At 40.1% G+C, this 15,237-nt stretch overlaps 1 protein-coding gene across 6 annotated transcripts in view; it reads left to right on the top strand.

The window, feature by feature from the left end:
* The window catches only part of LOC137412119 (uncharacterized), a 142,421-nt gene that overhangs the window by 61,305 nt on the left and 65,879 nt on the right, over positions 1–15,237 (top strand). For 5 of the 6 annotated variants that reach the window (XR_013624277.1, XR_013624276.1, XM_078783102.1 and 2 more), the window contains exons 5-8: positions 1,292–1,345; positions 5,139–5,192; positions 7,674–7,727; positions 11,130–11,183. Coding sequence is in view for 4 of the 6 variants with exons in the window: in XM_078783102.1 (XP_078639228.1) it covers positions 1,292–1,345; positions 5,139–5,192; positions 7,674–7,727; positions 11,130–11,183 (216 nt within the window). In the remaining 2 variants the exon portion in view is untranslated. The remainder of the gene's footprint in view (positions 1–1,291; positions 1,346–5,138; positions 5,193–7,673; positions 7,728–11,129; positions 11,184–15,237) is intronic. The other variant, XM_078783103.1, reaches the window with a different exon arrangement.

Here is a 15,237-nt window from a genome sequence, read left to right as displayed (position 1 = left end):
ACACACACACACACACACACACACACACACACACACACACACACACACACACACACACACACACACACACTTCTCCTTTTAGTCATCGAGGTTGAGAAACTTGCAGTTAAAAGTTGCAAATACCTGATCACTTGCATTTCATACTGTCAGTGTTGTCACATGTCGATTATTGGATTTAATATGTTATTTCATATATATATATACACAAAGAATTAAGTTAAGCACCCCCCCGTTTTTTTACAACCTCGCACATTACAAGTTTGTTGTCGTCAAAACAGTGTAATATACCCATGATATTGCTATATTTTCTGGAGAAGTGATATTATGGTCACATAAAAACATAACAATCATGCCGTTTTCAATATTTTATTCTGAATAATTTAAGGTGAAATTTTTTGGGAATTTTAGGCATATTTTCACCTCAATTTAAGTATGGAGCTATAGGTCCATCACGGACAGTGTGGATGACGTTTATGTTTTCTAACGTACAGTCATTGTTCTGAGAAGACCTCTAGCGATCTTTGCGTCAATAACGTGTGTAGGACCCACGTGATCGGATCACTGACTCAACCCTACGTCTCATAGACCCTGTAAGCCGTCGTATGCGTTGCTGTGGCAGGTTGAACCCCCTCGAGCACGTTTGGGACATGTTGGGACGACAAATTGCGAAGATGGTCCCTCCAATAGCCAATCTGGATGAATTGGAACGTGCATTACATCGGGAATGGAACAACCTGCCACAGCAACGCATACGACGGCTTACAGGGTCTATGAGACGTAGGGTTGAGTCAGTGATCCGATCACGTGGGTCCTACACACGTTATTGACGCAAAGATCGCTAGAGGTCTTCTCAGAACAATGACTGTACGTTAGAAAACATAAACGTCATCCACACTGTCCGTGATGGACCTATAGCTCCATACTTAAATTGAGGTGAAAATATGCCTAAAATTCCCAAAAAATTTCACCTTAAATTATTCAGAATAAAATATTGAAAACGGCATGATTGTTATGTTTTTATGTGACCATAATATCACTTCTCCAGAAAATATAGCAATATCATGGGTATATTACACTGTTTTGACGACAACAAACTTGTAATGTGCAAGGTTGTAAAAAAACGGGGGGGGTGCTTAACTTAATTCTTTGTGTATATATACAGTACGATGTAAAATAGTTGAAGCAATGGGGTTGGCTCGGGTTGTAAATGGGGTTGTAAAAGACCCGGGCCTCTCCAGCCTATGTATATATACTTGATCATTCCTGTATCATTTGATTATTCTTGCCATAGGGTGAACGAGGACATCCTGGCAATCCAGGGCATGTGGGACCTCCTGGTTTCAAGGTGTGTGTCACTCTTTTTGTAACATTGCTTGTTTGAGAGATTGACAAATTAACCACATGCTCATCTTTTTTGAAAGAGTTATCGGGCTAATGCTAACAATGCTTTTTATGTATTTATTTTTTAACCAACAAATTTGATTCTTCATCCTTTGGTTTACTTAGAGGAGGAGATGTACTTCATTAACATCCCTTGCCAAAAACACTTGCAGCTCAGGAGACTGAACTGTAATGACCACTGGCCCAAAACTTTCCAGTATTTTAACCCTCTTCTGTACCACTCTGTCATTTATCTTTACCAAGCAGTAACAACAATGGTTCTTAAAAGGATGTATAAATCCTTGGGCTTTTAATACATTTTATTGTGATACATGATGTAGGATCATGGAAATAGGAAGTGAGAAAGGGTAAAATGGCAATGTACTGACAATGGAGCATCTGGGCAACAATTGGACGAAACAAGCAAGGGAAATGAGTGAACAGGAAAGGTTGAGGAAACATAGTAACCTACCTGCAGGTAAGAGGGATGGTTTAGGCAAGGTCAATGGGGTAGAAAAAATTGTGGGTAGGGATAAGGGCGAACAGGAGATGTCGGTACAACACCCGTTTGAAGCCCTGGAGGGAAGAGTGCATTCACACTGCCTCTGGAAAGCGGTTCCACAAACAGGAGAAGAGAGGAACAAAAGGGTGGAGTTGAACATTAATCCTCGTTTCTAGGAGTTTAATAATTAGGAGGGGGTCAGTGAAAAAACATGTACATACTGGTGGAGCTGTGGGTGGCCGGAGGGATTCGAGGACGGAGGAGAGGTGGTGAAAAAAACCCCCCAAAACCACGGCTGAGAGCGAAGCAGGTCTTGTGGTTCTAATGTTGAGAGGTTTATAGGATACAGGTGAGACAGATATGATGCTGGTTTGCCAACCTGTAGGGGAGAGCAGAACTGAATTGAGCCACAGACAAAGGCCTTGTAGACTGTGAGCAGTTCTGATATTTCAAGGAAAGAGTTACGACAGAGGATGCACAATCTGGGGTTGACTTTGGTTGCCAGCTTGGCTATATGGTCACCCAGAAGAGGTTGTGGTGATGGCGAGGTCCAGATGTTCAAGAGATGGAATGTCTTGAAATGGTTGACCATGGAATTCTCTTGGTTTATTTGATGATCCTTCGGGAGTGGCAGTGTGAGTGCAAGATTTGTCAGGAATGAAAGACATCTTATATTTGTCAGATCAACAGTGAATCAATTTCAGATCGGCAGTGAAGCAGCGTGTGAGTGTGAGTCAGTGGGATGAGTACTGCATGATAAAATGTGTAAACATCTGATAAAAGGAAGAGAGGGTTTTCAGAGCATTGGAGAAGTTATTTTTGTAGATGAGGAACAAGACTGGGCCCAACACACTGCCTCGGGCCTTTCCAGCCTCCAATGGATGGGGGTGGGTGGTTGGGGTGGGAGAGAAAGGAAAGGATTCCATTGATAGCAACACATTGACTGTGCAATTGTCGGAAATCAGAAAGTCAGGTTTGTATTGTTAAGCTTCAGAAAGCCCAAGGCATTGTGTGCCACGGGTGGCAATCTTATCAAGTAGAGCAGGATGCCAGATGGTGTTGAATACCTAGTCCAGGGAGACGGTCTTGACCTCTTGTCTGACCACGGCTGAGAGCGAAGCAGCAGTGTGCGCTTCCAGAGTTGAGTAAGGAGAACAGAATACAACTGTCAGTGATGTTTGCAAAAAAAAGGAAGACGATGTCAGCAGCAATGATGGATTCCATGGATACACAAAAACTCCATAAGCGCTCATAATAAAAGTCAGGCTGCTATGCATTCAACTTTACATTAAATTCTATACTTGCATGTGTCAGTGTACAATCTGAAGGGGGTAACCACGTGATTAATGAGTGAAACCAATTAATTAATGAGACATGAATGTGGGAACGTTGTTGAAACATAGAACATGTTTATCCTTCTGCATTTTATAATATAAATATTTGTATTCCTTTTTCTTAAAAATTACTCACCTCTGATGTCACTGAAAAGCAAATTATATGATAAAGTTTTTAAAGACTTCATGTTTTTCCCATACGTGGCCAAGGCCTTGTTATATGTAAAGTTGAAATCAGATATAACTAGACCAGCGCTTTAAGTACCTCTGCTAGGCTGAACAGATTACGTTTTGTATTCCACTGATAGGCCGGATCTGCATCCGGACCTGAACCAAAATCGAATCGAATCATCTTGTTCTTGTCACCTACCAAACTCATCCACCAAATTTCGTCGGATTCTGTCCATAACTTTTTGAAACATCCTGCTATATATAGTTTTTGGCCCTGGCTCTCAATGGTGAAGACCCTGGTGTTGGGCTAGCGGCTAGGGTGCCGGCTTAGGATCCTAGGGTCCTGGGTTCGAATCCCGGTCGATTGCTGAATTAACGCCAGGGGGGTTGACTCAGCCTGTCATCCTTCCGAGGTCGGCTAATTGAGTACCAGTTCACTGGTAATTCCCTGTTTGTCGACAAAGGCGGCAAGAAGGGTTGGCGTCAGGAAGGGCATCCGGCCGTAAAACATTGCTTCAAAAAGGGGACCGAAAAACAACAACAACCATGGTTCCCGAAAAAGGCCAACCCCCGCTTTGCGGGGAAACATGGCCTCTAAAGGTGGTTATTATTTATTATATATCTCAATGGTGAAGAATCACTTTAAAAAATGAAATAATTCTCAGATTCAGATCTGGATCTTCTCCAAGATCAAATCAATTCGTCCTTGTCACATACCCAACTTGTCCATCAAGTTTCATCCAAATTCCTCCATGACTTTTTGGGATATCCTGCTCACAGACAGACAGACAGACAGGGGTGAAAGCATAACCTCTGTCCACCTTCGGTGTCGGAGGTAACTACATCAGTTGTGTCTAGTTTTTCACTTTGGTAAGACTCTTCTTTTCAGATGTTCTAGTACTCGACCAGAGGAGGATGTTGAAACCATAAATTATCTATAACTTTTAGGTCAAAGACTCCAGTACATGCAGAAGAAAGATGAACCTGACTGATCGTTTCAAAGCACCTCCAATTTTTATTGTGGTTTTTCTCAATTAAAAAGAGCCATGGAATGGGAAAAAATGTGTTTGTACAGGATACCCAAATCATTCCTGGTATGACTTATATTTATAAAGTACTGTAATCAATAAACCTGTCCTGCCATAAAACCCAAAATGCCATTTGCCATTTGGAAATGAGGTTTCTATCCCAGATTGCATTTGGTTGTGATGTCACAAATACTCAGCGACATACGTATTCCCATTGTTTATTGGGTTGGGCCTATTGCTCGATGACAATGGTCATAACATGGTTATAACTTTGTTAGACTATTTTCTGCAATATTGTCATACTCCGTTCAAATATTTGTACTGCGGACTGACTTTGTTGGGTACTGGGGTCAATTGCATGATCAGAACCCTGAAGACATCATTATTGAACTAGTGGGCAGTCAGTGTTTCATTTTGTTCTTTGAGTGTTTTTCTCTGCACTAAATAACAGAATAGTTTTGATTCCTGACCATGAACCCTTTTCTCATTTTATTTATATCTATATCTATATATCTATCTATCTATCTATATATCTATCTATCTATCTATCTATATATATATATATATATATATATGTGTGTGTGTGTGTTTATATATATCTATATATATATATGTGTGTGTGTGTGTGTGTGTGTGTGTGTGTGTGTGTGTCTTGTTATGGAGGTCCTTGAGGCCTTCAAGTAATAATAATGTCCTCCCACATCCATCATCACCCCTCCTCAGGGAGTCCCAGGAGTGCAAGGGGAGCCAGGGCTGCATGGCCCGCAAGGAAGCAAGGCATGTTGGTAATTTGCAGTTTCCTTATGCCTTACTAATTCTGTCCTTTGCACATGGGAAGCACACACCAGCTGATGCTGGGGTTGCTGTTTCCAATTCCTGTATTCAAGGAACCCCTGTAAAGTTTGATACTTTTATTCAGCCAAGTTACACTGCTTGCTTGCCAGTCCTATTAAATAGGCACATGAGGCCAGGAAAATCAACTTTGCCGTGCGGAACTTTTTTGGGGGCAATTGGGTGTAAGTTCTGAATTGTGGTGCCAATAGTTTAAAACAGGAAGCAATTACCGAATGGAAGTTGGGATGCTTTGAGGGATTCTCAGCACCTTCTTTGTTTATGTGTTGTTATGCTTTTTTAAATCTTACGATTCATATTGGAGGAGGACGGGGTGGGTTATCATCTGACGGCCACCACTTGATTGAACGGTTAGCGTGATAAACTGAAGGTAAACTGATGACTCGGTTGTCTTGTACTAATTTCACTTGCTGGTTTGGTGGAGAGCATACTGATAAGTTTGTCACATCATTGTTTTGTCACTGTTTCAAATGTCACCAAGATTTGACCTTAATTTTGTTATTTGCAAAGCCTTTGGGTAAGTTTTGCATTGGATTGAGTGATGATGCATTTTTATTTTATTGCAAGATATGATCTCCTGAAGAGTAGGTGAGAGTAGGGGAGTTATTGCTGGTACCCGGACCAAAGTACAAATTCCGCCCAAATCGCTTCCGGCTGAATGTCAGCCTTGGCAAGTGGGTCCATGAAAGATCATGTTAGATCCCTTTCGCATCCCATCTCCCAAGATGATCATTTGGGCAGATTGGAAAAGCTTCCAACCGTATCCACATGTTACCTGGGCAAGAAGGTATCACTGACAGTTGATAATACAACGATTAATAATGGTGAAAAATAAATAAAACGGAATGTGCAGCTTGTACCAATTTGTACATTTTGTACCTCACAAAATTTAATACCTTACATTTAATAATTTTTATATTTAATTAATAATTACATTTAACATTGAATTTAACTAAATTTGCTTATTTTAATTAATAAAATTTAAATAAATAATTAATCAAACAAGAAAAAAATGAATTAAAAATTAAATAATTGTTTTTAAATTAATTTAATTTAATAATATCATTTAATTTAATTTTAACATTTAATTTAATTAATAATAATGATTACATTTAATAATTTCATAATTTACATTTAATTTAATAATTTAATTAATTTGTACCTTACATTTGAGATCATTTTTAGCTGCAAATAGGTAACTGCTATTTTGAATTTGAAATCAACAGAAGTACTGCTCCAGCTCAAATCAGCTTGGCTTGACTTGAGTCTTGTACACAACAAAAATAGTGAGACAACGATTAGGACGACAAAACAACAACAACAACTACAGAGTACAGACCCAAAAGACCCAGAAGACTCCAAAGACCCAAAATACCCCAATGACACTTAAAGACCCCAAAGCCCCAAAATGACTGAAGACCCAAAATACCTGAAGACCCAAAAGCCACAAACCTTACCCCATGCAGTGTTCAGGTATATCATTCAAATGAAATAAAATAATGATTTTGAAGGTCGGATAAAAATTTCCGCTGTTGAAGCGTTTCTTATACACCACCTTATTTAACATGTCCAGGTACAGGTATCCCCTACTTAACGAAGGGTTTACATATCTTCATACCCCTTCGTATAGCGAACCTTCGTTATGCGGAAGCTCATTTTCCATTGAGCAAAATTCTGGGAAAATTCCACTTCGTTTCCTCACCCTCATTTTTCGGTCTAGTAGCAAAGCCATATGCTTAGCAAAGCCATATGCTTGGTATAACGATGGTTTTAGTTGCAAGAGGCATTACAATATTAGTATTTACCTAATCATAAAGACTGTAACACAATAATAAAGTTAATTTATCTGTAATACTTCAATGTTCAAAGTATATAATTAAATTTAAATAAAATATAGATAGTAATGGTGGTAGGGAAAAAATAATGCCGGAAATTTACCGCCGGTGCTGCAGTGGTTATTACATAACTCGATCAAACACGTTACATTAGTTATTTGTGGCTGTTATATGTGTCCTTTATGACATACTTAAAACAGTCCATCTTCTGTTTGGAATGATTTTCAATTTTGTTTGACTGCCAGACAGGGAGACAGAGTAAAACAAATAATCTCACTCCTCTCTGCGAATGTGCGATCAGGACCAAATCCAAGCCAAATTACCGTACTGCTAAACTACAGGTTCGTTTTCCGATCCATGTTCCCATTTGTGTTCAAAATATGACATTCAATTGATATTAAGTTACTCCTCGACCATAAACTGACGTTTGTGGATGGACGGACGGACAGAGGTGTACCGATTGCTTAACCGCACTTGTCACTTTACGTGCGCAGGGTAGCAACACAAACTCGAGATGCTCAAATGTATCTCTATTGTTCTCATGCATCCATGCTCTATCCTGTGTGTGCAGGGAAACCGTGGCTTTACCGGCCTCCCAGGAGTGCCTGCTCCAAGGGGAGCGACGGTAAGCACCTGGAGTTACCATTTTCCTGGGAACCCACGATTGGTACTGCAACTAAGATGTCATGTTGACGGTTGTATCACACATTAGCCAATTCAATGAGCGTATTTTAAGTAGCACTGAGTCCACAGTTGCTATTTTGAGATCATTGAGATATTTTTTGAGATCTTACATACCATACGACCTTGAATTATTTATTAATTTATATACATTACCATTACTGCTACATACATACCATACCACCTTGATTTTTAAAATTAATTTACATACACTTTACAATTATCCCTACATACATACCATACCACCTTGATTTTTAAAATTAATTTACATACACTTTACAATTATCCCTACATACATACCATACCTTGATTGATTTTTAAAATTTGATTTTTGATTGAACCTTGATTTTTAAAGTTAATTTACATACACTTTACAATTATCCCTACATACATACCAGACCACCTTGAATTATTTATTAATTTATATACACTATGTAATATGTATATATATATATATATATATATATATATATATATATATATATATATATATATATATATATATATACATACATACATACATACATATATATATATATATATATATATATATATATACATACATACATACATACATACATACATACATATATATATATATATATATATATATATATATATATATATATATATATATATATATATATATATAAATAAATAAATAAATAAATAAATATATATATATATATATATATATATATATATATATATATAAAAATAAATATATATATATATATATATATATATATATATATATATATATATATATATATATATATATATATATATATATATATATGCAGTCACGCGAAAAAGTAAGTACACCCCATGTAAAGTTTTGACTTTTTCAACATATTTCAACATACAGCTATTTGATCTTCATTTCAACAATATTGATAGATAAAGGTGATATAATATAACAAATATCATGAAACATTTACATTTTGGAGTCCATTGTATAATTTAAATAAACATAAATGCAAATTTCGCATGTGGAAAAAGTAAGTACACCCCGACATTTATCACTACTTCAAATACCTAAAATTAGAATCAGGTGCACCAGCTCAGGTGCAAATGATTGGAACATTGTTAGAGAGGATCTTGCAGGAACCTGTCTTATTTAAACCTCAGACATTTAGTTTGGTTTGGTCTTTGTTGTTGAAGTGTGTGGCGTCACCATGCCTCGATCAAAAGAGCTCTCTGAGGCCTTCAGAAAGAAGGTTATGGATGCCTACGAGTCTGGGAAGGGATTTTAAAAGATCTCCAGACAATTTGAAATCAATCATTCGACTGTCCGGAAGATCATCTACAAGTGGAGAAGATTCCAAACAACTGCCAACCTGTTCAGGCCAGGCCGCCCAGCAAGTTCAGCCCTAGAGTAGACCGCAAGATGCTGAAAGAAGTCTCTAAGAACCCCCAGAATGTCATCATGGGACCTACAGGTAGCTCTTGCCACTGTTGATGTCAAAGTGCACGAGTCTACCATTAGAAAGAGGCTGCACAAATTTGATCTGCATGGGAGGTGTGCCAGGAGGAAACCTTTGCTGTCCAGAAAGAACATCAGGGCAAGACTAAAGTTTGCCAATGAACACCTAGGCAAAGACCAGCACATCTGGAACAATGTGCCCTGGACAGATGAGTCAAAGGTAGAGCTATTTGGCCACAGTACCAGAAGACATGTTTGGCAAAAACCAAAGACAGCATTTGACCACAAGAACCTGATACCAACTGTAAAGCATGGTGGTGGAAATATTATGGTTTGGGGCAGCTTTGCTGCATCAGGGCCTGGGCAGCTCACCATCATAGAATCCACTATGAATTCTACATTGTAACAGAGGGTGCTTGAGGATAATGTGAGGCCATCTGTCGGAAAGTTGAAGCTCAACCGAAGGTGGACCTTGCAACATGACAATGACCCTAAACATACCAGTAAATCCACCAAGGAATGGCTGTAAAGAAAGAAATGGAGGGGTCTGGAATGGCCAAGTCAAAGCCCAGATCTAAATCCCATCGAGATGTTGTGGGGAGATTTGAAACGAGCTGTGCATGCAAGAAACCCCTCAAACATCGCACAGCTGAAAGAATTCTGCATGGAGGAGTGGGCAAAAATTTCTCCCAGTCGATGTCAGAGACTGGTAGACAGTTATAAGGAACGCCTACTTGAGGTTGTTTCTGCCAAAGGGGGCAATACCACCTATTAGAGCCAAGGGTGTACTTACTTTTTCTACATTCGAAATTTGCATTTATGTTTATTTAAATTATACAATGGACTACTAAATGTAAATGTTTCATGATATTTGTTATATTATATCGCCTTTATCTATCAATATTGTTGAAATGAAGATCAAATAGCTGTATGTTGAAATATGTTGAAAAAGTCAAAACTTTACATGAGGTGTACTTGCTTTTTCACGTGACTGTGTGTATATATATATATGTACAGGTGCTTGGTGACCTGTACCATGCCGGCGGTCGTATGAACAAGAGCGTGACGACAACCTTGCCAAAGAATGCCGTTTTATTCTGGAATGAACAAATCATACAGAAAATATATTAATTCATACAAGCAGTAAGGAACTATCAAGCAACAAATCGAAAACAAACAATCACGAAGAATGTCAATGATTAAAACGTTACAAAGAGGCATTTCACAGTCGGATAATAACGTACCAAGTCTTCACACCCGCAGAATGAGCGAATACTCAAAGGAAAATAGAAACGGAGAAAAATGGCGGTTTGCGCACTCGCATGAAAAACGGCAGAAAGAGAGAAAAAAAGGCACTTCCCCCCTGGCCCGAGTTGTTGTTGTTGTTTGCTGAATCTCAACCGCAGGAGTTGATGAGTTGTTGTTGTTGTTGTTGTTGTTGTTGAGCCTCAACAATATAGATACAAGAATATATCATCATCATCCAAGAATATATCATCATCGTTGTTGTTGTTTGCTGAAACTCAACCGCAGGAGTTGATGAGTTGTTGTTGTTGTTGAGCCTCAACAATATAGATGCAACAATATATCATCATCACATGAATTATCTAACCCTTTCAGAAGTGTGTTGTCAAAAGCCAACTGCACCAACGCATCATCTTTTTATTCAACTCTTCATTTCTATAAAAACAAATATATATATATATGTAAAATCGACACACCCCCGATATGGTTGTGGGCTGTGGTCTCAATGAGGAATTATATGGTTGTCTTTACATTCAGTATAAGCCAGAAATATTTTCAAAAAGTTGTCATCAAAATGCCTTTTAATTTTTTTTAAATTACTTTGACCACAGTTATTTATTTGAAGTTGCCAATGCTCTATCTCGCTCTCACTCTCAACTTCTGTCAATATTGCAGGGTGTTTCAGGTCGCAATGGCCAGAAAGGGGTCCCAGGTGCTACTGGACCAAAAGTATGATTCAATTTATTTTCACACTCATTACAAGTTCCTAAATAGTCATTTTTTATTATCCGTCATTGGTTGCTTTTGTGCACTGTTTTACAAACTATTTACACTGAATCTTTCAGATCGCAATCATTGTTCTGACCACACGTTCTTGAGCCATGGAACGTTCTTGAATCTCCCATTTAACTTGATCATGCTCAATGATGCAAAGATGTATACATTTTTTATTATTTGGCCACTTGGACGAAAAAAGATGCTCACAAATGTTTTACTGTAAGGAATAACTCGCATTATGAAACTGTGCAAGTTTTTCTCTTTAAAAAATGTGATTTCCTATCGTTAATTTGACTGCAGACCGAAGATAAGATATGTCTGAACTTTGGGTTCACAATCTTTCCAGCATTCAGTCTTTGCTCCAAGAGAGATCCCTCACCCTGCAGCTAAGACAAGACTTGTTCTAAAATGGCTCTTTGCCAACCTTTGAAATTTGGGCCAACACACCACTGCAGCATAACTTTATCATGGGGAAGGAAGGAGGTCGGAGAGCTGCACAATCACAGGGCACGATTGCTTTTATGGGCCTTTGTGGTGGCCGGTTTGGCATCCTTTAAGAGGAAGGACATCCTCCCACGAGGGATCATCGGACAGTTGGCCAAAGCCACAAAGGATGTGGCATTCCATGCTGTGAATTTGGGCGCTCTGTAGTAAACTTATCATCACATAAATTCTCTAACCCTTTCAGAAGTGTGTTGTCAAAAGCCAACTGCACTAACGCATCATCTTTTTATTCAACTCTTCATTTCTAAATGTGGTGTTTGCAGAGAATGAATGTAACATTCTCTGTAATGAAATGAAGCTGCTTCTGCTGACAGCTGTATTTTACACTGGGTATAGACTAGAAACGGGATTGGCAATTAGGTGCCAAATTAGGTGACCACATGGTGTCAATTTGAGACATTCTTACAATAGTCTAACTGTGTGACAATGCGATGCGATGCATCTGGATGTTGTTGCTGGCAGTGTGCTATGATTATGGATTAATCCTGTGCTTGTAGTTTTTCAGTAACTGAGAAGCGAATCAGCAATGACAGTGGTTATTTATTTTGACAGTGGTTATTATTACTACGAGCGTGGATTGGCGCACTCCGCACGGCTCACCACACGTCGCTGCAGAGGCATCTTTGACTATGCCAGCTTTCTCTGGGAGTGAGGGAAGGGAATAGTGGGTGTGGGTTAGTGGGGGCGATGGTGTCTTTGGAGTTTTTTGGGGTCTTCAGGGTACTTTGGGGCTTTTGGATCTTCAGGTATTTTGGGTCTTCAGGGTATTTGGGGTCTTCAGGGTCTTGAAGTGTCATTGGGGTATTTTGGGTCTTCAGGGTATTTTGGGTCTTTTGGGTGTTTAAGGGTCTTGGGGGACTTAAAGGGTCTTCAAAGATCTAAGTGGTCTCAGCAGCCTAAAGCGGTGAAAGGTATATTCCAACAGTGCATAATTAATAGACGTACATAATTAATAGGCAGGATGCAACCGATGTTCAAACAGTTTGTAATTAATAGATATATAGTCCTACGGTTTCAGCGCCTGCCGGCTTCATGGACTGTGTTTATCAGTTTTATATATTTTTGAAGATGTTTTGATCACAAATATGCATGCATACAAACATACATACATACATACATACTGTCATGTGCTTCCCCTCGGTGAAGACCGGGAAATCACGGATAGCAATTCGAGCATTAATTTGAGGCGTTATTGAAATACGGACTCACTATACAAGCACGGGAGTAAAGAGAAGAAGAAGAACAAGCGGCATATGTTACCTGACGGTCCCGAGCAGTCTTCAAACCTGCAGGAAATAAACTCGACGAACACGGAATTTAGAATAACAGGTAAAATAATAAAAGGGTTTACTTACAACGGATGCCGGGACAAGAAAACGCGACGATAAAAACTAAAACCTAAGTTGGGATCCCACACACCTCATGTATCACACGGACGAAGGGAAAATAAATGAAAGGAACCGTTGTGTGATTTATTGTGGGGACTTATCTCAACTGCACTGGTGTGTCAGGGATCGCCAAAAGTCGTTCATGGCGTTAGCGGGAACCTCCTCGAACAAAAATAGGCCTCAATGTCCTCACCCGCCGCAGCGCTCGTACTCTCGTCCACACGCCGCCTCTCCCGTCAGCTGTTTCAATTCCAGATGTCAATGAACAGGGGAACGAGGAGACGAGGCTGGCACACAACCACTGTGCCGAGGTCCAAAACGCGAAGAGGAGCAGATCGTCAACACACACACTCGCAGGCAGGCACCAGAGCAAGAGGCAGTCCAAAAACAAGAGCACAAAGGAGAGAGAGAAAATGTTGGTCTCTCCTCACTTTTATTGATCCCCCTTGGCCAATCAGCTGACTCCTTATTGTCTAGCCTTTGGTTGGTCGACTCCTGCCTCGTGTCTTCCTTCCACCAATCAGTGGTCAGCTTCTTGCCCCTGCCTTGACCAATCACAAGCTTCATCTTGCCTCGTCTCCCTATTGCTGGTGTCTTGTCCATTCGCTGCCCCTCTGGGCGTGGCTCTCGGCTTGCCTGACCGATGAGTGTTGCTATGCAAGTTGGTGTTGTTGCTGGCTGCGGCTCCATCGGCAGTGCCCCGAACTGGCTTCTGGTGAGTTTTATTATTAGGGGGCAATTAGTTAGTGTGTGCACTAATGGGGATGGATTCCTATCTAGTGTCTATGTGCGTTGCCATACGGGACACAGTGATGATCACAGGGGGAACGACGTGCAAGGGAATTTTACCCTTATGCCCTAATCTAGTTAACAAGCCCCGCCCCCTTGTGACGGGGACGAATAAACACTTAATCTGAACAAACCGCCGAAACAGACTTATTACATGTGGGGTTCCATATCACGAGAACTGGAGCATGATACCTACCCAGACCTACCTGAATCTACAGTGCATTCAGAAAGTATTCAGACCCCTTCACTTTTTTCACATTTTGTTATGTTGCAGCCTTATGCTGAAATCGTTTAAATTCATTTTTGACCTCATCAATCTACACTCAATACCCCATAATGACAAAGAGAAAACAGGATTTTAGAAAGTTTTGCAAATTTATTAAAAAGAAAAAACTGAAATATCACATTGACATAAGTATTCAGACCCTTTGCTATGACACTTGAAATTTAGCTCAGATACCTCCCATTTCTCTTGATCATCTTTGTGATGTTTCTACACCTTGATTGGAGTCCACCTGTGGTAAATTCAATTGATTGGACATGATTTGGAAAGGCACACACCTGTCTATATAAGGTCTCCCAGCTGGCAATGCATATCAGAGCAAAAACCAAGCCATGAGGTCGAAGGAATTGCCTGCAGAGCTCAGAGACAGGATTGTGTCGAGGCACAGATCTGGGGAAGCCTCCAAAAAAAATTCTGCTGCATTGAAGGTTCCCAAGAGCACAGTGACCTCCATAATTCTTAAATGGAAGAAGTTTGGAACAACCAGGACTCTTCCTAGAGCTGGCCGCCCAGCCAAACTGAGCAATCGGGGGAGAAGGGCCTTGGTAAGAGAGGTGACCAAGAACCCGATGGTCACTCTGGCTGAGCTCCAGAGATCCTGTGTGGAGATGGGAGAACCTTCCAGAAGGACAACCATCACTGCAACACTCCACCGATCTGGGCTTTATGGCAGAGTGGCCAGACGGAAGCCTCTCCTCAGTGAAAGACACATGAAAGCCCGCTTTGAGTTTGCAAAAAAGCACCTAAAAGACTCTCAGACTGTGAGAAACAAGATTCTGTGGTCTGATGAAAGCAAGATTGAACTGTTTGGCCTCAACTCTAAGCGTCATGTCTGGAGGAAACCAGGCACCGCTCATCACCTGCCCAATACCATCCCAGCGGTGAAGCATGGTGGTGGCAGCATCATGCTGTGGGGGTGTTTTTCAGCAGCAGGGACTGGGGGACTGGTCAGGGTTGAGGGAACAATGAACGGAGCAAAGTACAGAGATATCCTTAATGAAAACCTGAAATAGAGCGCTCAGGACCTCAGACTGGGCCGAAG

Source organism: Myxine glutinosa, chromosome 8 (genome assembly GCF_964187855.1).
Source record: "Myxine glutinosa chromosome 8, kmMyxGlut1.1, whole genome shotgun sequence".
NCBI lineage: Eukaryota > Metazoa > Chordata > Myxini > Myxiniformes > Myxinidae > Myxine > Myxine glutinosa.
This window is presented reverse-complemented; position numbering and strand designations above follow the sequence as displayed.